The sequence below is a fragment of the Apteryx mantelli genome, chromosome 1, assembly GCF_036417845.1.
Source record: "Apteryx mantelli isolate bAptMan1 chromosome 1, bAptMan1.hap1, whole genome shotgun sequence".
Lineage (NCBI taxonomy): Eukaryota > Metazoa > Chordata > Aves > Apterygiformes > Apterygidae > Apteryx > Apteryx mantelli.
The window spans coordinates 135,079,691-135,100,820 of NC_089978.1; the positions used below are offsets into that span (position 1 = coordinate 135,079,691).

The 21,130-nt window shown below is 48.9% G+C and overlaps 2 protein-coding genes and 1 non-coding gene across 6 annotated transcripts; all 3 read left to right on the forward strand.

The window, feature by feature from the left end:
* The first annotated feature begins 130 nt into the window (after positions 1–130).
* On the forward strand, positions 131–1,324 carry C1H12orf57 (chromosome 1 C12orf57 homolog). Of its 3 annotated transcripts, XM_067303217.1 has the most exons (4): positions 131–358; positions 470–586; positions 659–853; positions 979–1,324. In XM_067303217.1, exons 2-4 carry the CDS (start codon positions 538–540, stop codon positions 1,125–1,127), a joined length of 393 nt encoding a protein of 130 aa, XP_067159318.1. In that variant the 5' UTR covers positions 131–358; positions 470–537; the 3' UTR covers positions 1,128–1,324. The 3 variants fall into 3 exon arrangements, with proteins under 3 accessions (XP_067159318.1, XP_067159310.1, XP_067159327.1); XM_067303209.1 differs by having other exon boundaries at positions 131–586; XM_067303226.1 differs by having other exon boundaries at positions 135–586; positions 677–853.
* Positions 365–424, forward strand: LOC136991189 (U7 small nuclear RNA). The gene has a single exon (XR_010883233.1). It is a non-coding gene; the product is annotated as a U7 small nuclear RNA (small nuclear RNA).
* A 926-nt stretch (positions 1,325–2,250) lies between the features above and the next one.
* Positions 2,251–18,554, forward strand: PTPN6 (protein tyrosine phosphatase non-receptor type 6). 2 transcript variants are annotated; one of them, XM_067303241.1, is made up of 16 exons: positions 2,251–2,498; positions 2,697–2,797; positions 8,038–8,160; positions 8,472–8,666; positions 12,709–12,931; positions 13,651–13,767; positions 13,926–14,039; positions 14,448–14,544; positions 14,958–15,037; positions 15,131–15,280; positions 15,404–15,535; positions 15,825–15,979; positions 16,313–16,380; positions 16,734–16,885; positions 17,632–17,729; positions 17,826–18,554. In XM_067303241.1, exons 2-16 carry the CDS (start codon positions 2,784–2,786, stop codon positions 17,932–17,934), a joined length of 1,827 nt encoding a protein of 608 aa, XP_067159342.1. In that variant the 5' UTR covers positions 2,251–2,498; positions 2,697–2,783; the 3' UTR covers positions 17,935–18,554. The 2 variants fall into 2 exon arrangements, with proteins under 2 accessions (XP_067159342.1, XP_067159349.1); XM_067303248.1 differs by lacking the exons at positions 2,251–2,498; positions 2,697–2,797 and adding an exon at positions 7,458–7,754.
* The last annotated feature ends 2,576 nt before the right edge of the window (positions 18,555–21,130 follow it).

Sequence of the window (21,130 nt, forward strand, 5' to 3'; positions counted from 1 at the left end):
GCCGCACAAGGGAAGCCCTCCCCGGCCGCGGAGCTGGGGGCCCGGCCCGGCCCGGCCGCAGCGCAGCCAACCGCCCCGCCCCGGCTGTGACCACAGAGGGCCCGCCCACCGCCGCGGGGCGTGGCGTGGCGCGGCGCGGCGCTCTGTATCACGAATAGGAAACAGCTCATTTACATACCACCCAAAATACGTCCTAAACCTCTGTTTTTTGCTATTATAGTCATCATCGGCGTGGGTCAGGGAACTTAGGCCCGTTCGGAAGGCCTCAGAGGCGTTCATTAGGGAGACTGAGCGAAAGAGGTGGCTCGCCTTCACCGCAAAGACAGTGCAGCTCGGGTGGGCATTCGCGCGGAAAAAGGTTTTTCAGTGATTTCAGCTCTTTTAGTATTTGTCTAGTAGGTTTCCTGCGGCGCGGGAAGCCTTATTGTGGTGCGTAACGACAGAATAGTGATTGCGTTTGCGTCGAAAGGGTCCGGCAGTCCCTGCCGTGGTCGTGCGGCGAGCACGAAGCCCTGCTTGTGTGGCCCGCGGCGCCCCATGGCGACGTCGGCGCAGGCCGCGGCGCTGAGCGCCGAGCAGGCCAAAGGTGAGTGGGGGGCGGCCTGCCAGGGAGCGGGGCCCACCGGGCGGGCGGGAGGCGACGGCGGGGGACTGGTAGCGGTGTGTGTGTCCGCAGTGGTGCTGGCGGAGGTGATCAAGGCCTTCGGCTCCCCGGAGAACGCGCAGCGCATGGACGAGGCGCGGGACAACGCCTGCAATGATATGGGCAAGATGCTGCAGTTCCTGCTGCCCGTGGCCACCCAGATCCAGCAGGACGTGATCAAAGCCTACGGCTTCAGCAACGACGGGGAAGGTGAGTGTCCTCCCCGCGGGGCGGGGCGGGGCGGGACGGGGCGAGTCCCCCACGCCGCCGCCGGGGGGCGCCGGCGCGGGGCGCCGGGTCTCAGCCGCCCTCTCCGCCCATCCGCTTCCTTCTAGGCGTGCTGAAGTTCGCCCGGCTGATCAAATCCTACGAATCTCAGGACCCGGAGATAGCCAGCATGTCGGGGAAGCTCAAAGCCATGTTCCTGCCTCCGATGACGCTGCCCCCGCACGGGGCTGGGACCGGGGGAGTGGCGACCTCGTGAAAGCGGAGGCTTGTCCCGTCCGCCCCCGTGGCGGTGCTCCGGCCCTCCGTGCCCCCGCGGCCGGGGCTGCTTGCGGCTCGGGGCCGGCAGCCCCGCGAAGGGGGCGGCTGAACAGGGGAGACGCTGCTCTGGGAGGAATCGGCTGCTTTGTGCGTGTTTGTGTGTCTGCTTGTGAATAAAAACTATCTGGAAAACAACCCTCGTGATTTCTGAGCAAACCTGGGCCTAGCACTGCTCTTCAGGGATGGATCCCTCCCTGCTGCAGAGGCAGTTACAGCCGTGTCTGCCTCATGTCTGGTAAAACCTGTGCTAATGATTTGAGAGGGCCTGTATGTACCAATCCTGGAAAGAGATGCTTGCTCATACAAGCCTTGGTGTGAAATTGCAACACCTAATATTAAAACGATGGGTTTTTTTAACATGATTTCAGAGGTGCTAAGCCTTATCTAAGAACAAGCACATACAAATGAGATATTTGAAATGTACTAGGTAGTAGGCTCATAAACATAATTTAGTCCCTAAGGTGTTCTTCAGGAAGTGGCATAAATGGAGTTAAGACCCCTGTCACCAGCTGAGTCAGTCCTGCTAATTTGTTCCCCCCCACCACCACCACCCAGTATGCTCCTAACACCAACTTGTGTAGCTGCATTGTTGTTTTCTAGCTGAATGTGTGAGCAGACGTGTGTTAGACCTAATGAAAAAGGCTGCAGAAAGGTGTAGCAGGGGGACTGGCATGGTGAAGGAGAGCTAGCCTTGCCCCTTTTGGCTGCAGCCTGGGTTAGAACAACATAAACGTAATGTAAAACTGCATCCTGTGCTTGCCAAGACTAAAGAGACAAACAAACCTAGGGGAGCAGTTCCTCTCAAGTGTGAAGCTTTGTATTTCTGACCTTATTCAAGTGAAGGAGCATCAGGTCCATCTGACTGTTGGTGGCCTTGCAACTTGTCTGTGTCTCTTGCCCTTGGAAGTGTTGACATGTTTGGGAAGGGTGAGGGTGGGTCCGGATGGAAGGGCTGGGAGAGCAGGGAACTGTGAGCCAGGTGTGAGAGAGCTGCGTTCAGTTTTGCTTTCTGTGTCTTTCAGCTACAAACTGCTGAGGAATGTAGCCAGCAAGGGCGTGAACTTAGTGGATAGGAGGCAGGAAGAGCAGTCGGTCCCTTCCGTCTCCATCCACCTCTCCCAGCTTGGGCTTGGCCTTCCCCCAACCTTCTAATTATTTATTAACTACAGCTCAGGAAGTGTTTTGCGAATGGTGAAAATTAAACCTTTTGCTTGAGGCCTGCTGTTTGCCTGACCTGGAGCTACCTTTTCCTCTGTCCACCCCAGAAACAGGCTGCATTCAGAGCTTTGCCTGTGCGGATCAGATGCAGGTGAGTCACAGGGCTTGCAGCAGACCCAAAGTAGTGTCGGCTGCTCCTTCCAGAGCTGTGGAACTCACCATGGTGAGCATCCAGCTGTGTCTCTAGGATGGGAGTCCACCCCTTGCTCTGTCAAGTTGTTTGATCTCTCTCCCAAGTCCATTACAGATACTATTGTGTTGATATTTCCAATACTATTTTATTTTTTAGTAGGACCCCCTGGCTAAAGGCTGTGATACTCCCTCCACCCGCTGCTGTTAGTCCCCTATCAGTGGGGATCTGCCAGTCAAGATCCTGATGCCATCCTGTGGGTGAGTGTTGTGTATGCTAGCTAAGGGTAGAAAACAGTGTTGGTGAGAAAAATAAAAGTACTGGAAGTAGGAATCGGGCAGAGAGGGGAAAAAGAACACCTTGTACTAGGAACTACAGGATAGCTGGAGGACTGAGTTCACAGTGTGTTAGATTGCTATTGCTGCTGGTCCTCCTCCTCACTTTTATAAAGAAAGAAGAGTTTGTGATGACCAGTCCAATACAACTATTTTGTGCCTTATGCAGGCCCTGCAGCTGCAGCATCTCAAAACATTTTTGTACAGAGAAATATCAGGTAGCAGACCTTTTTTAAGCCTGATTATTTCTTGATTTATTACTGTCTTAGAACCCTAACTGACAAGACATACACTCTTCACTGTCAATCCAAATGGGTGCTCTGTTGTTGGGACTGCAGCGACATAGTATAAGGAAATGGGATTAGCACCAGCATTAATCTATGGTTAGATTCTGGTTAGGCAGCTACCATGGTTCAGCATTGTCCTGTGGTCCTGTAGCCTGCCAGAGGGCATCTGACTTGGGCCAGTTGCAGGCAGATGGTCCATCTGCCCATTCCCCCAGAGCAGGTGGCCTTTATCTGGCAGCTCTAACACAGTGCAAGAATGCTGCAGCTGAACTACTATGTAGTTCTGTGTAGAACTGCAACCTCTTGCCTACACCTTACCTTGCTGCTGAGAACTACAGGGTGGCAAATGCAGTGCTGATTTTTAAAAAGAGTTCAAATAAGAACCACAGACCAATAAAATTGATATCTAGAATGAGCAAGAGATTAGATACTATAAGAGAGAAAGGAATGAATATGACATTAAAGAAAGTCAGTATCTACTTTTGTAAAGGAAATCCTGTCTTGAAAAACTATTGGAGTTCTCTGAGGGACTTAGCAAGCTTGTGGATAAGGGACATCTGACTGATATAGTTTGCTTGGATTTGACAAGCTTCCCCTCATCAAAGGCTTGTTTTTAAAGAGAACTAAAGCCATGGCCTAAGAGAGAAGAAGGCTTTTTCTTGGGTAAAGAATTAGTAGAAAATAAGAAACAGAAGATGGACATAAACATCCAGTTTTCACAGCAAAGGATAGTCACCAGTGGTCAGATCACTAGGGTCTGAGCTGGGATATGTGCTGTTCAGTATATTCCCAAATAACCTGGAAAAAGAGGGTGAACAATGAGATGAGAAAATTGGCTGATGATAGAAAGATATTTAGGATAATAGGGTGGGAATCAACTGTGAATAATTGCAGAATGACCTTATGATAGAGAATGAGCAAGCAATAGAACAGCAGATGAAATTCAAAATAGGTGTATGTGAAACAATATTCATGGAGAAAAATAATTCAAACTTTGCATATAAAACAATAAACTCTGAAATGATCTTAAACTCTCTGGAGTAAAATTGTGATCTTGTAATACAGAAGCACATGAAAATGTTAGCTTAATGTTTGGTTGCAGTGAACAAGTGAGCAGATATCAGAGTTATGTCTTTGTATATGTCCCTGTCTCACCATCATCTTGAATACTGTGTGCAGTTCTGGGCCCCCGTTTCATCCTCATCTCCAAAATGATGTAGCAGAGTTGGAAAAGGCTCAGAGAAGGACAACAAAGATGATTAGAGGTGTAGAATAGCTCTGTACAGAGAACATCTAAATAGGGTTGCAGTCTTCAGCCTGGAAAAGAGCTAAGGAAGGATACAGAAGTTACAGGTCTATAAAATTGTGGGTGGCTTGGAGGGGGTGAATAGGAACCAGAGGAATTGGTCATTGATTTTTCTTTCATTACAAAAATCAGTTGTTAATAAAAATGGGCAGGGAACAGGTTAGAAACAAACCAAAGGAGGTCGTGGTTCTGTAGTTCAGTAGTGGAACTCCTTGTCAAAGGATGCTAAATATCTTATGGATTCAAAGGTTGACTCTATAAGTTAATGAGGGCCTTGTCCAAGTGAATCCTGAACATCTCCAAGACTGGAGATTGCCCAGCCTCTCTGGGCACCTGTGCCATTGCTGAACCACTCTTGGGCACAGGTGTGTGTGTGGAATTTTTCCTATATTGAATCAGAATTTCCCTTGCTGCAAGTTATGCCTGTTGCCTCTTGTCCTTTCGCTGTGTCCCTCTGAGAAGGATCTGGCTCCATTGTTGCTAATCTCTCCTCCCTTCCCCTCCCCCCCCCCTTTAGGTAGTGTCAGACTGCTATTAAATCCCTCCTCAGCCTTCTCCAGGCTGAACAAAAACAGCTCCCTCAGCCTATCCTCATGTGCTTCGCTACTGGACTTTCTCCAGTTTGTCAGGGTCTTTTTTTTTTTTTTCCAGCAGTCCATATGTGAGCATCTTTTAAATGGCTGCTGCGTTTATCCTCCTTTCTAAATTGATTCCTGTGCTAGTTGTGGCCTAGCTTCACAAAGGATTTATAAGATGAGGTTCTATAGTCGGTGTTGTGCTGAAGGCCAAACTACACTATAAGAATAGTCTTTTTGATGCTGAAATCTCTTGACCTGTTAATTGTATTAAGAAAGTATTTTAGTGGCTCAATTACAGTCTGCTGTTGCATGCTCCAGCCTTTACAGAGAACAACATCAAAGATACCAAGCAATTGCTTCTCTAAATTTAACCCACTGTGATATTTGCCCAGCTTATCATTTGGAACTCTTCACTGGTAGTTTTTTATTATCTTATTTATTTGGTGTCTTTGATCTGGGCCACCTGTGCACACCTAGTCCTTTCCTGATGTGGAAACAATTAGAAGTATAAATTCACTTTGTAAATTATGTGATTTTGGATTTGTATCCACACAGATACTACCTTGTGGGCTACACCACTCCCAGGGGTTTGCTCAACTGGAGGATACTGAATTACATGGGTTTAGCTCTAACTTACCCTTTCTATCCTGTTTGGGGCTCTTTGGCACCTTGTTCTTTCCCCCCTCCCCTGTGTCTCAGTAATGTTCTCTTTCTTGGACAGATTTTCTGCTTTGTCCAGTTTATAAGGTATAGGGATGCCTCGGTTTTATTTTTGTCTGCTATGGCTTCCTATCAACCCTGCATAATCTAATATTCTTTTGATAGCAGGAATACCCTTTTGGGACTGCTGCCCAGAGCTTCTCCTGCTCTGGTCTGCTGCTTTTCTGTCTTTGAGTAAGTATCAACATTGCTTTGCTTAATCTATTTGGTTCCTGTCATTTCTACCCAACCACTAAATGTCATTACTTTCCTGTGCCAGCACTACTCTGGCTCTGATTTGCGTTAGGTGCAGCCCATTCTTTGTGTAAAGACTGTTCCCTTGGGCCACAATTCTCTGTGCCTTTAAAGTTTCCTATGTTTTAGGTCTGTACAGCAGGAGCCCTGCAACTTACCATGTCCCTGCTGATTGTCTGTGTGAAACTGGAAGTATTTCAAAGGTGGTGTAGATGCCTAAATTGTCTTTCTAGCAATAAACCTTGGCTTCCTATTCTCTCCTGTATTTCCCTTTGTTGCTAGTTTCAATATCTCCCTTGGCCACGGGTTATGTTTTGGCCATTGCTAGCAGTCAGTTCAGCTGCTTTGCAGGATTTCCCAGTCTGGTGGTGTGCAGAGAAGTTTGCAGCTGCTGCTATTTGAAATGAGCAAATCTCTTACTGTTCCTGCTGCCCACACTTCATGTCTCAGCTACCACACAGAGTAGCTGAGATATGGCCCCAGGGAAGAGTCGGGCTCCTTTACCGGTTGGATTGCCCTCTTTGGCCACCCCATAGCTCTCACTCTTTCATGAGAACTGCAGACCTTAAAACCAGTGCTAAGAGAAAAGGCAGTCATGGGCTGTAAACTGTTAGTTTTCTTTCCTTCCATCTGGTTGTCCAAATTGACAAGTTTAGCCTCAATATGCTGTCTTGGGACCTTGCAGGTCCTAGACTGAACTCTCTTGATGCTGTGTGTGCCAGCCTTAGCTAATAGCTGTCTGTCCTGCTCTGTGCCTGCTTTTCTAGGCAGATTCACCCACCTGTAAGCTACTAATGTTTCTGTCAAAGGCACATTCTGGAGTCAGGCTATGTTTCAGAAGCTGGTTGGAAGACAGTGCTGTGCTCAGAGTGCTAGCCTGGGCCTCAAAGTCTGCAGGTCTGTTCTGGGTTTGCACAGATTCCCTCTGTGGTTGTATAGAGCGCATAGGATATTTATCTGCCCAGAGGGTGGCTGTGTGACTTATTCATTGGTGAGCTGGAGCATGGAGGTTTTGGAGAGGTAGCTGAGAGCAGCCCAGGAGAACCCAAGCTGTGTGGCTGGGCGGGTGGTCAAAAACTTGAGTGTTTCATTGCTGAATGCATACTAGCATGTGCTGCCTGCTTTAGCCCTTGAAGATGCATGGGTGACCTCAGCAGCTGTGGGCCACTTGGCACCACTGCAAGGTGGTGGTGAGGGTGGGGGGCGTTGATGTTTGTTACTGGTCCCTTATGGAGGAAGGGGAAGAGACGACTTGTAGAGCTGAACTTTGCGAGCACGGCTGGGACCCAAGAAGAACTTGACTAGTCAACCCCACTGTGAAAAAAGGCAGAGACCCAAAAATAATGGGGGCAGGGGGGGAAAGACGCAAAATGAGAAGCAGAAGTGTGTGCAAAGCAGCTTGGGGTTGTGGAGTTGATGGCTCAGAGCACTTCCTGTTCCTGGAGCTGCGCGTGCCCAGCTGCGCACTAGGTTGCTCTTGTCTGTGCCCAACAGCAGTGCACAGAGGGCCAGGAGAACAAGGGACGTGTCCAGAGTGAGGTTGATGGAGACGGGCTGAATGGACTAACAGTAGATGCCAGGAAAGATACATGGCCAGCTCCCAAGAGACGCGGAAACAGCTTGGTGTTGAGTGCTCCAGCACAGACCTCCGACTTCCCTTTTCTTGTCAGCATAAAGAGATCTTTCCTCTGTGTTTGTTGAGTTGCTTTGGCGGTAGCCAGTTGGCCCCCTTTCCTCTCTCCCTCCACAATGGTGAGGTAAGAGGGACTGAGTGGTGTGTGGGTAGGGAGAGGGACCAGGGATGTAGGACAAGACATAGGGGATCATCCTGGTAGCTGTATTTCTGTGGAAACCTTTCATGGGCTGGGGCAGGTATCATAGATGAAGGGTTTTGTTTTGCTCCTGCTGGCTGTCACTCGTGTGGGTATGGGATCCCTCTAGAGATGCTGGCTGGGGACTGTCCTACCTCACTGTATAAGTCTCCACAATAATGCCTGGCATTTTTCATTCAATCAGTGCTGTTTTTATCTCCTCTGCTAGGTGGTTTCACCGTGACCTGAGTGGGCTGGAAGCTGAAGCCTTGCTGAAGGGACGGGGTGTCCATGGGAGCTTTCTAGCCAGGCCTAGTCGGAAGAATCAGGGGGACTTTTCTCTTTCAGTTCGGTAGGTAACTTGGACCCCAACTTCTGCCTTTCGAGGGTTACATATTCAGAATGCTAGGATCCTCCTGTGTCCTGACCTCTCCTTCACCCTATTTTTATTCCTTTGAGTTATTTCCAAGCTATAAAAGGTCTGGAGTTTCCCAGCATCTTCCAGACCTTCCCTCAAGTTGCCCCAGGAGCTTCCCTTTCCAATCCTCTCCTTTCACTGAGCTGGTTTGCTCTGGTTCCATGGCAGGAGATAATGCAGGGACTGCAACTTTTCTGCCTCTTTTCGAACCCCCTCACTGGACTGCTTTCTGCATCATCCAACAGGGTTGGTGACCAGGTAACCCACATCCGTATCCAGAATACCGGGGATTTCTATGACCTGTATGGAGGGGAGAAGTTTGCCACCTTGTCAGAATTGGTGGAGTACTACACACAGCAACAGGGTTCATTGCAGGACAAAGATGGAACCATCATCGACCTGCGGTACCCACTCAACTGTTCTGACCCCACTACAGAGAGGTATGGAAAAATCAAAGCAGTTGGTGTGTCTGTGCTGAGACCTCCTCCTCCTGTGACCGTGCCACCATCCCTGGGGCCAGCCCTGCAGAAACAGTGTCTTCTGCCTCCTACACCTTCCTATGTTTTCACAGGGGCAGCATCCCCAGGAACAGCTACCCTTCCCATCACAGCAGACCCAATAGGGCCCTATCTGTATTTGTTTTCTTGTTGTCTTCGCTATTTATATCCTGTTTCTAAGAGCAAAGGTTGTGGCATTAGTTCTGTGTCTGTAGCAGTCCCCAGAGTGAAAAGATGTGTGAAAGCCCTCAGCCCTGCCCCAGACCTTCACAGTTATTCCAGACCTGGGTGACTCATGTAGTTGAGAATAGGGCCATGTTCCCCTGCTATTCCTGGCCTGCTCAGTCTTCTTCCTGTCCCCACTTTGCATATGTCTCTGACACCAAGTTCATAAATCAAATCAGGTGGTTTTGCCCTTGTGTTGTACTTTCAGGCTCTTTGATGCAGCACGAGGAGCAATTGTGTTGTGCTCTGGCATGGGGGTGGATTCCTATGTGGGGAGCAGACAGGTCTGCCCTATGCACCTGGAGACAGGGAACAAGATGCCATGTGAGAAGCACCTGGGCATCCCCAAACTTGTGCAGGGCTGCAAGGGTGCAATGTCTGCACCCTAGCCATCCTTTCCAGTCAAGGCCGTTGGGTTGTGGCCCTGCAGTTTCCTCCCTTCCTCCCTGCGGTTGGAAACTTCTCCCCCCACCCGCCAAGCTCTTACGAAAGCTCCTCTCACTCTCTCCCCAAGAGATTTTCCATCACGTGGTTTCGAAGAGCTGGGCTCCACTAGTGGGGGAGGGGGGAGAACAGGACCCATTAACTCCTTCCTACCTGTGAAGGGGAAGCCCAAAGACCTCTTTCTTGAGCAGGAGGGAAATCAACCATTTCCCAGGGGGGATCCTGGACACTGGTAGGTAGTGGCTGGACACTTCTTTGGGAAGCAGATCAGATGAGCAGAAATTAATAATTACCATGCAATGGAAGTCACCAGCTATTTCTTGCAGTGTATGGGGTAAGGATCAAAAGAAATTAAAGCCGGACACTGCTAGCCAAGGCACAATAGCTCTCTGCCACATCTTACTCATGTAATGACTCCTGAGATGATGTATAGAGGAGTGTGTTGGTTTGGCCAGATGGAGGAGTTGCATGAATCCAGAGAAGGGGTGAACGAATGCCCTGGCTGCTTCTATGACTGCCTTCTGAACTGGATTTTAACTCTGGAGAATGTGTAGCAGAAGAACTGTAACAACATGAAGTTCACCATAGGCAGCAATACCATCCTAGACCTCCACCGTTAGTTACTTTGTGGGTAGCAAACCCATTCCTGTGGCTCTACCTATGCTGGCTTGTCCACTAAGCATCAGGGCAGCCTTGACTGCAGTGTGCGCAGTGACATATGGACCATGTCTGGTCCTTGTTGCAGTACCTGAGGTGAGCAGAAGCAGGGAGAGGCATTTCAAGACACTCTGATGTAACAGCTACCTGCTTTTGAAATACTGTTCATCAGGGGGAGACACCCCAAGTGGCTGTTGCTCCAGCTGCCAAGGGACCTTTGTGGAAGCAGGACAGAGCCACAGTGAACACAGCCTCTGGCTGGTGTGACAGCTTCACTGCAAAGGCCCCTAAGTAAGTGCAGAGCCCAATGCATGGCTCCAGCTGGAGACAGGGATGTCCCAGAACTGGAGGGGCCTATTTGAGCCAGACCCAGCCTTGCCTGGAAGAGAAGATCCCAAATCTGCTCCCTGCCTTTGAGCTGGGAAGGAGTGAAGGGAACGGAACAAGAGCACCAGGGCTGTGGTGATCCCTGGGCAGAGATGGGTCCAGACCCAGTAGAACCTCCACCAGCAAATGGGTACCAGGGGGAGTGGGATGGTTCAGATCAACCCCAGTGCCTAGAACATCTCACAGCTCTCAACTTGCTACAGTTTGTCTCTGTGCTTCTCTAGTTGGCGACTCAGCAGCACTCCTAGCCCCCTCTGACATGGTCCAAAGAGGTTGTGAAGCTTGAAATAGGCATAAGAAAATGGAGGATCTTCATGGAGACAACCTGTGACACATCTGGGGTTCCTGCAGTGCCAGAGCCCTGGGGTAGGAGGAGAGGACAGGATTGTCCCATCTCTCAGCCTACTTCTGTTGACCATCCCTTCCACCCACATCCTGCAGTAGGAGAGAGATCCCACCAGGCAGGCATGTGCATCACAGAGATGTTTGTAGGTGAGAAGGGGCTTGGCAGTAGCTGTGCCATTTGCACCAAACTTGTGTCCCTCTGCTACCTGGGGTCAGCCATGAAGCAGGGCAGAGAATGCCTTGGTCAGATGGGGACACTCCCTGCCTTGTGGTGAAAGGACAGCTGGAGCTGCTAACTGGGTCCATGCAGTGTACACATGGATCAGCAACAACGAAAAGTACCAGGAGCAGAACATGGGTTCTGGGTGACTACTGGTCTCCACCCCATGGCCAGGCTGATGGCTGCAGTGTGATGTGTTCAGAGAATAGGAATTACCTTTTGATTAAAAAGGTGACTGAGTTTCAGAGAGAGTGATCATTGCTAGAGGTCTAAGAAAAGTATCTTTTCCTAGGATCATTCTTTGATGTGTATGAGCTCAACACAGCAATCTGGGTGCTGCTAAATCAGGTGGGAGAGTTTCTGACTCACTGGGTAGTTATTTTTGTTTCCTTAGTGTTTGAGTTTTGAGAGTACCCTGCAACAGCAAGGCTGGAATCTGTGGAGCCTGCCCATGCTTGGAGCTACTGAATCCCACAGGCTACCATCCCCCACTTGGGTCTTCAAGACAGCAAGCATTGCTTACCTGTGGGTTTGTGTATCACACAACCAAATCCCACTTGGTGCTTTCCCCCTTTGTTCTGTGTTAACAGCATTCTGCCTGCCTGGTCCCAGAATCACAGAATGGTTAAGGTTGGAAGGGACCTCTGGAGATCATCTAGTCCAACCACCCTGCTCAAGCAGGGTCACCTAGCAGGGTAAACATTGCCCAGGACCCTGTCCAGACAGCTTTTGAATATCTCCAAGAATGGAGACTCCACAGCCTCTCTGGTTAACCTGCTCTGTTACCCTCACAGTGAAGAAATTTTTCCTCATGTTCATACGGAACTTCCTGTGTTTCAGTTCGTGCCTGTTACCTCTCGTCCTATCACTGGGCACTGCTGAAAAATGTCTGGCTCCATCCTCTTTACTTCCTTCCTTCAGATATTTATACACATTGATAAGATCTCCCGTCAGCCTTCTCTTCTTCAGGCTGAACAGTGCCAGCTTTCTCAGCCTTTCCTCATAAGAGAGATGCTCCAGTCCCTTAGTCTTCTTAGTAGCCCTCTGCTGGACTCGCTCCAGTAGCTCCATGTCTCTCTTGTATTGGGGAGCCCAGAACTGGACACAGCACTCCAGATGTGGCCTCACCAGGGCTGAGCAGAGGGGAAGAATCACCTCCCTCAACCTGCTGGCAATGCTCTTCCTAATGCACCTCAGGCCACCATTGGCCTTCTTGGCCACAAGGCACATTGCTGGCTCATGGTCAACTTGTTGTCCCCCAAGACTCCCAGGTCCTTCTCCACAGAGCTGCTTTCCAGCAGGTCAGCCCCCAACCTGTACTGGTGCATGGGGTTATTCCTCCCTAGGTGCAGGAACCTGCACTTGCCTTTGTTGAACTTCATGAGGTTCCTCTCTGCCCATCTCCCCAGCCTGTCGAGGTCCCTCTGAATGACAGCACAGCCCTCTGGTGTATCAGCCTGTTCTAGCTTCATCTCAGCCCCTGCCTTTTCCTTTTTCTGCCAGCACAGTCTACTTCTTTCTCTCTCACCTGCCTTTCCCAATATCCTGCTCCTCACTTCGTTTCCTTCTCTCTCTCTCTGTAACTCTCTCTCTGTCACTCTCTTTCCTTCCCCTCCCCCACTATTGCTTCCCCTCACTCCTCAGCTCAGGGGCATCCACTTACTTGCATCTCCACCTCTCTTCTGACCTGCTCTTGTTTTTTTGTAGGTGGTACCATGGGCATCTGTCTGGCCCTGCCGCTGAGTCACTGCTCCAGGCCAAGGCCACCCCTTGGACCTTCTTGGTGCGGGAGAGTCTCAGCAAACCTGGGGATTTTGTCCTGTCTGTTCTGACTGACCAACTTAAACCTGGGTCTGATGCTCCACCAGCTGGGGCAACAAGTGGCTCTGGGGCCCGGCTCAAAGTCACCCACATCAAGATCATGTGTGAGGTGAGCAGGGTAGAAGGCCAAAAGGAAAGGGAGTGGCAGAGGCCTCTGCCTATCTCTGCTGATCATGTCCCCAAAAGCATGGGCATGGTCAGCTTGATTACTGCCGAGAGTGTCTGTGAAATTGAAGTAAAGGATGGTCACCTTGCAGGTTCCTTATGTCCTTACCTAGGACAGGGTGACCATGGACAATGCTGGGTGCTTAAACACAGGAGGAAACAAGGTTAGGTGTGTCTGAGAACTCCAGCGCAAGGAGTCTGTGGTGAAGGGGAGAGAAGGATTCATAGTCTAATGCTGAGCTTATGAAAGAGATGAAGAAGTTAAAAACTTTTGGAGGAGGAGAGACATCTGCAAGATCTCCAAACCTAGAGGATGTTACCAACCTGTCTGTCACAACTTCTCCTATCTCTTTCCTGTGGAATAATGCAGGGATTGGAGGAGAATTTCAGGGGCAGAAAGCAATTGAGTTTATATGAGAGCTGAGGTCAAGATGTCGTCTCTGGGTTTCTATTCACTGAGGAGAAGAGGAGTCAGTTCACTGTGTTATGAGCTTAATGTTCTCAGGGCAAACTACTATTTGACCTCCTTGCCAGAGAAAACGCTCTTCCAGATGGCACAGAGTGGTGCTAGGGCTTTGCATTCCAGTGTTACTTTTTTGCTGAGTGTTGTCAGATTTGACTGTAGGAATGTTAGGGGATGTAACGCATTATTGATCTATTCAGAATGGACACTACACAGTTGGAGGTGCTGAAGTGTTTGATAGCTTGGCAGAGCTGGTGGAGCATTTCAAGAAGACTGGGATTGAGGAGGTTTCCGGCTCCTTTGTGTACCTGAAGCAGGTAAATCCTGTTTCCTCATCTCAGAGATCCTTTGGAAGAATCCACTTGCTGTTTGTTTCTACTTTGTGGCCCTCTCCTCCTTTTCTGCAGAACACACAGAGGAGACTTGGCTCTCCAGTAGCATCCCTCTCTCATGCCAACCCATTGTCTTTTCCCAGCCCTATTATGCTACTAGGGTGAACGCTGCTGACATTGAGAATAGAGTGCAGGAGCTGAACAAGAAGAGTCTGGCTGAGGAAACGTCCAAGGCTGGATTCTGGGAGGAATTTGATGTAAGCAACTGTGGTGGAGGATGGTCATGTGGCTTTTTGGCAAGTCCCTGCTCACCAGCTTTTCTCCACCTGTAATTTCTTCCTGGACACAAACTTCTCAGGCAGTCTTGTCAATTCTTGTCAATCTATCTCTGAAAAAATTCTGTTTGGATCCTGTTCCTGTAGGGTGTTAGTATAATCTTTAAGTGAACCCACTGAGGTAGAAATGTGCTTTTCCATGGATGGGAGAGCCAGTCACCAAGGGTCAGGCCATGAATCTTGGACTTTTCTAGTCTAGATTTACTTTTCAGTTCTCTGTTCCCCCAGAAGTATGTCCATGTGTCCTCAGAGTTGCCACTGTTCCTGAGTCCCCATCTCCCCTGTCACAGATTGTGACCTTGTCATGATTATTCTCTGTTCTACTCTCAGAGCTTGCAAAAACAGGAAGCCAAGCACCTGTATGACCGTCATGAGGGTCAGAGACCTGAGAACAAGAGCAAGAACCGGTACAAGAACATCTTGCCCTGTGAGTCTTGTTTCTCCACTGTAAAAAAAAAAAAAGAATAGAGAAAGAGATGCAATGAAGAGCTGTCCAAGTCATCTCTGGCCCTGCCTCAGCCTGCTCTGTGCTCCACAGTGGGGACAGGTTACAACATGTGCAGCACTGGGGATTTAGAAGCTGATTAGAGAGGTCACAGCCTTTCTATGTCCTCAAAGGAGCGAGGGATGCATCAGGCTTATTTGCTCATAGTGTGGTCCAGCACAGAGGGAGAGAGATGCGTGAGATTGGTCTGACCCCCAGAGGAGGAGAGATGAAAATATGTGGCAGGATGCATGCACTGGGTAATGTGAATGAGGTGGCTTAGGGCAGGGAAGGAGCTCCACAGATCTGAGCACAGAATATCTCATTGCTGTTGATTTTTTTCACTGCAACTCCAGTCGATCACTCCAGAGTCATTCTCCAAGGAAGGGATCCAAAGATCCCCGGATCTGACTATATCAATGCCAACTATGTCAAGGTGAGACTCTGGAAAGATGGCTGTATATCTGATTTGGGGGAAGGGGGTTGTCTGGTCCCTGCAGCCCTCCTGATCTTCTCCATCCACCCACAGAACAACCTGATCAGCCCAGATGAGTGCACCAAGACATACATTGCCAGCCAGGGTTGCCTGGATGCCACGGTTAATGACTTCTGGCAGATGGTGTGGCAGGAGAACACGCGCATTATTGTGATGACCACACGGGAAGTAGAAAAAGGACGGGTAAGTAGCTGTTTGCAGGAGTCTTGGGCCTGCCCTCTTATATCCTTCAACCACTGCTGTTTTCTTTCTCACTTGCCCTCCTTCTGTCCATCCTCACTCTGCCTCCCTCCTCTGTCCGCACAGAACAAATGTGTGCCCTACTGGCCAGAGGTGGGCAGCACAAAGGAATATGGTCCCTACCTTGTGGAGAACGCTGGGGAGCATGATGCGTTGGAGTACAAACTCCGGCACCTCTGTGTGTGGCCGATAAATGACGTGAGTGTGCCAAGTCAGGGGTTGTCATGGTGCCTATGGGTCTAATGATGGCTGTATGCCTAAGGCTGGGAATTGCTGGGTACTGTGGTGATGCTGCTGTTTTATCACTCCTGGGGTCACTGTTCACCTGGTTTGGGTTGGTCATTTGGCAGAAGGACCAAGGAGTGAACAGGAGCCAGAGACTCCCTTTGGCTTCAGATCCACCTCTCCTAGGACAGAGGCCAAGACTGGACTGGCCAGGCCAGGACTGGGCTGTAGCTTTGCCAGTGGGATGTTCTGTTATTGTCAGGGTGAGGCTATGCGTGAGATCTGGCACTACCAGTACCTGAGTTGGCCTGATCATGGCGTCCCCAGTGAGCCAGGAGGAGTGCTCAGCTTCCTCGATCAAATCAACCAGAAGCAGGAGAGCATCCCACATGCTGGGCCTATTCTGGTGCATTGCAGGTGGGTACAAAGGCTGGGGTTTGAAGCCTTCTCCATCCCTCCTATATGGTGAGACATAGAAAATCTCTGTGCTGTTGCACCAGTCATTTCCCAGGACTTGTGAGTGAAGCATACACCAGCCCTGGTACTTCCTTTTCCCGCTTTGACACCCCCAAATGAATGTTGCCTGTTGCATCCTTGACTCTTTTGTGGCATTGCTGAACAGCTGTTATGTGTTGCCTCCTTCCCAGAAGCAGCTGCATTTTGCTTCAGGACCCTGGTTCATGCCTAGCTGGGTGGGCGTAGATACCATAGTATAGGTAACGCTGACCACTGCTTGTCCTCTCCTTGCAGTGCTGGGATTGGCCGCACCGGGACTATCATCGTCATTGATATGATAGTGGAAACAATATCCACCAAGGGTAAGAGGACCCTGCAGTGTCCTGAAATGGACTGGCCTACCCAGCAGGGTTGTGCCCTTAAGTCCCACTGCAGGGGTTTTAAAACATCAAATATCAGTGGGAGAGATCCTGCACTGCTGGATATCTGAACTGTATCCACTCACTGTATCTTTAGCCTTCTCTGAGCTTGGGTTCTTCAGCCAGGGCCAGCTTTGAAGGATGCTGAGCAGGAAGGAGGGATGAGAGGACTCCTATAAAGAGCATGAAGGGCAGTGGAGAGCTCCCAGCTGAGCTCCCTTGTGCCTGTTTTTGATGGAGAATGGGAGAGGGGGTCAGTGGACATGCCCATAAGCATTTCTGGTGCTCCCTGCTAGGGCTGGACTGTGACATTGACATCCAGAAAACCATCCAGATGGTGAGGGCCCAGCGCTCCGGGATGGTGCAGACAGAGGCCCAATACAAGTTCATCTACATGGCCATTTGCCAGTTCATAGAAACCACCAAGAAAAAGCTGGAAGTCATCCAGGTGAGAAAGCGGACTCTACATTCCCACCCTATGCATCTATGCCCTGCATGCTGGCTTTGAGCCCAAGTGCTCTATTTCCTAAGCCTCAAGCGATCACTGGGACATGCACAGACTGTGATGGTGCACTGAGATTTGAATCCCTTCCCCACCCTTTAAAATTCAATGGACAATATTGTCAGCTCAAGAACCAACCCCTTCTGAACAACTAAACAGCAATAGGTTTTAATGCAGTTATTTCAACCACCTTCTGTATAACTTCACCACTAAGTGCTGTTTAGTAACAAGCTGGATTGAAGACAGGCATAGACTTTGCCCTCTCCTTTCCTGTTTGTCTTTCCCATCCTGGTTCTGTAGCTGCCTCCCAAACCCTTGTGGAAAGTGTAGGAAATCTTTTCTCCTACTAGCTGATAAGTGACATCTTTTAGCTCTACCTGTAGCCTCTGGCAGCGTCCACCAGCTGCTGTTTAATGTTCTTTAGCTGACACATAGCACTATCAGGCATGCCAGTGCCTCCAGAAATTAGTTGCCCCACTATTCACCTACATACAAGGAGGCATTAGCAGTCTTACTGCTCCCCTCTGTGACAGCAGTGGGTAGAGTGCACCAAGAGCCTGAGGAATTCAGCAATCCACCCACTTCCACCCAGATCCTAGAATGATGCACTGTAAGAGCTGTAACTCTTCCATGATATTTTTCCTGCTTCTCCCAGCCCTCACTCTTCTCAGCTTGGCTTTTCTCTTCTGCAGTTTCAGAAAGGGAAGCCCAACGAGTCTGAGTATGGCAACATCGCCTACCCACCTGCTGTGAGGAACATGCACACCAAGGCCACGCGAAAATCTTCCAAGTAAGAGCTGCCCTAAACCAGAGGCCTTTTGCCATGGTCTCCCTGCTGACTTGGCTAGCTTTTTCCTCCTGTTCACTTTTTTACTTGGTCTTACAGGCAGAAAGAGGAATCAACAGTTTATGAGAACTTGGGGAAGAAGGAGGAGAAGGTGAGGAAACAGCACTCCTCAGAGAAGAAGCTGAAAGGCTCACTAAAGAAAAAATAAGCATAAGTTGCAAGTAGCCCCTTGCGGGGTTTGAACCTGGGCTACAGGACTGGAGCTCATGTCCAGACTGGCCTGTCTCATATCCCTCTCTCTTGGACTGGAACTAGGTCTTCCCTGTTTCTTCCAGGCAATCTTTCAATGCTATGAACCATACTGCTTTCCATCTCAGCTGACTGCCCTCTTTGTCCCTTGCCTAGGCAGGCCAGCTAAGTCTCCCCCTGCCCCTTCATCACTCATTAACAGGAAAAAAAATCACATCCCCTCTTTCCCTTTCTCTGTGAGCACTGGCAGCCAGACTCACCTCTGCTGTGTCAGCTTTAGCTCCTGCTCTTCTGTTAGGAAGAGCTTTACAGGAGCTACATCTCCACCCATCACTGTGAGCTGAAGTTTAGCCTGTTAGTGTTCTGGCTCCCTAAAGCCTCATCTTTTAGAGAAGTCTGGCATTTTGGCTCCTTCCAGCTTGTCAGTGATTCAACAGAAAACTTTCTTTTTCCTTAACCCCAACCTTCCACACCATGTTCCCTTGTCTGTCTGCTCCCTGGATAGTGTAAATATACCAGAATTTGATATGATGACTATGTTTTCTCCTTTGTCTGTAAATAAACGTGTATTTGTTTGAATGCTGGGTCCCCAAAGCTTTCTCCATAATTTCTATATATTTTATATAATTTACATATATTTATATATATATAAAAGAGAAATATAAAAATAGAACTATACGTATACGTACTCCTGCCTTTGCTTACAGCACTGCAGAGGCTTACAAGAATGGCTCTTAGCTTAATTTTCATGTCTTCCTGCAACCTTCAGTCTCCTTAACAGAAGTCATGACTAATTATGGTGGCTCCTTGCTGTGAGGCTTTTGAGTGCTGGTAGTTAGCAGGTAAGTCCAAGCACAGAAAGTTAGCTGTGACAAGCTCAGGAGCAGGCTTTTGCACCTAAATTACGGTATTTGGAAAAGTTATTTCCCCCTCCAAGTCCATGGTCATTTTTTCATCTGTCTTTGGTGGCATTCAACTGACTTGGACAAGAAGTCATGACTAAGTGCTGCTTCAGCAAATAAAATAATGAACTGTGGTGCCTGATTGTTCCTTCCTATGCATCACTGGATGGAACTTCAATTTCATTTTTATGGAGAAAATAGATGAGGGCATGGCTACACTGTGCCATCACTGCAATGTGGCATTCCTACCACCACTTCTATGATTCCGTGAATACCAGAAAGCACCCCTGAGCACTGGAATCCATCCTTGCTGGTGTTAGAATGGACCTCAGCCTGATTTTTAAAGCCTTGCTAATTAAAACTAGGCCCCAGCCTGTGACCTGTACCCAGGAATGCTTAGACAGTTTGGATATGGTCACAGTTTAACAGTGCAGACCTGAACCTTTCATGGCATTTGGCTTTGATCACAGAGAACATGCTGGGGAACCTTTAATATACAAGTATGGACACTGCTTAAGTTGTGTGTATTTGATACTCAAAGAAAAAGATGGATCAAGTGGCTGGGACTAGGACCTGGTTAGAGCTGATGGCTGGAAGAATTCAGTCTTGGGAAAAAGACTGAGGTAAAATTGACAAAGTAGCCTAGGACCCAGACCAGGATAGCTCAGGAATTTGGGACAGATGATTTCATCTGGTCTGAGACACACGTAGGCCCTGTCTGGGAAGATAACAGGCTTCAGGGAAGTGAATAATCAGTAACTATCAGCTGACACAGGAACATGCTGAGCACTTTCAAAGTCTAGCTGTAATTTTCCCCTGCTTTTCTGTGGGGACCCCAGTACTCAGGTTCTTTCCTCTCAGTCTTAAACTACAAATCCAGATTTTTTTGGGGGGGGGGGTATGATCCATGTAGCTTGTAAAATAGCGGAAGTGTGAGGTACTTCCCTGGGAGCTGGTAATGTGAAGCAGCTACCAGTCTCTACAAACCAGCTGGAAACAGACAAAAAACGCATCCTTTTAGCCCTGCACCCTCCCAGTGCATATGCCCACACTCAGGCACTTGGATTGAATGATGGAAGTTCCCCCATTAACCAGGGACTCACAGGATGATGGGCAAAGATGCATTTAAGCAACTCAAGCTAAGCTGCCTGCTTTGATTTGGTGCCAAATGCATGAACAGAGCCCAGGCAAGATTTGACTGTGTGCAAAGCAGCGGACAAGCAGTGTGGACTCTGGAGTGATTTGAGCCATGCCAACATACACAATAGCTTCCCTCAAGCCAATGGTGTGTGACACAGGTACACTAATAATGCACTTACAAAAGAATCCACCCCATTGTTAGAACAAGCAACTTCACCCTTTGTCTATCCTATAGGCAAGGGAAGCTACTGGGGACAGATCACAGCACCAAGGATGAGTACCACAGTGTCCTGTGCATACTGGGGGAAATTCTGCGCCTTCATAACTGCAGGCTCTGCCTCAAGCAAGCAATGGCAGAAACACTGCCACAGTGGAAATCCCATCCTTTTGAGTTCAGCATACATAGCTGGTTGTGGAGTATGTGGCTGAGAAAGTTGCCTCTGCTGGAGCCACATACCCGAGAAACAATAAATTGGGAGCAAGAACACTGCTCACTATCATTTAATGTGGTAAAAAACTTGACTGGAAGTGTTGGAAAGATAGAAGATGGTACTTTACGTCTACCTTCCATGTGCTGGACTTTAGCCTCACTTATGGTAAGCTAACAAGTGCAACTCTGTTGCTAAGAAACCCAAAAACAAGGAATGGTTACTGGGGAAACAAGGGACAAAGAGGTAAAATTGAAACCTGTGGCAGTATACTGTGTCCCACCTCTGAGCAATGCTACATATCCTCTTCCAAGCACTAGGGCTACAGACCTACTCTCAGGCAACAACTCCTTTTGCTTTAGACTCCTGGCTAGCTTCAGTGGACAGCGTGCAATTCACTTCCTTCTAAAATGCAGTCACAGCATAAAGCAAGGCATGCCAATGGTCAGCCTAAACTCTCCCCAAAGCCCTGCACCACCAACAGGTTTACAGATCTCAGTAGAATCTTTGCCTTTTGCTTCACAAGCACAAGAGGTTCCCCAAAGGCCTCCCTTCTTCCCTGCAGAGGTTAAGGTGGAGTTTCCTAGTTTTCTCTGTGAAATCTCCAGATCCTAAATCTGATACAGGGCAGCTCAGTGAGTCACAGAAAGAGCTGTCCCGAGGCAGACATTTTGCCTATGAAAGC

Bases quoted from the DNA above. Each gene is read 5' to 3' on its own strand.
- C1H12orf57 (XM_067303209.1), top strand. From the start codon at position 538: ATGGCGACGTCGGCGCAGGCCGCGGCGCTGAGCGCCGAGCAGGCCAAA. The intron at 587-658 runs GTGAGTGGGGGG...GGGGACTGGTAG, and splicing joins GAGCGCCGAGCAGGCCAAAG to CGGTGTGTGTGTCCGCAGTG. The intron at 854-978 runs GTGAGTGTCCTC...GCTTCCTTCTAG, and splicing joins CTTCAGCAACGACGGGGAAG to GCGTGCTGAAGTTCGCCCGG.
- PTPN6 (XM_067303241.1), top strand. The intron at 8,161-8,471 runs GTAGGTAACTTG...ATCATCCAACAG, and splicing joins GACTTTTCTCTTTCAGTTCG to GGTTGGTGACCAGGTAACCC. The intron at 12,932-13,650 runs GTGAGCAGGGTA...TGATCTATTCAG, and splicing joins ACATCAAGATCATGTGTGAG to AATGGACACTACACAGTTGG.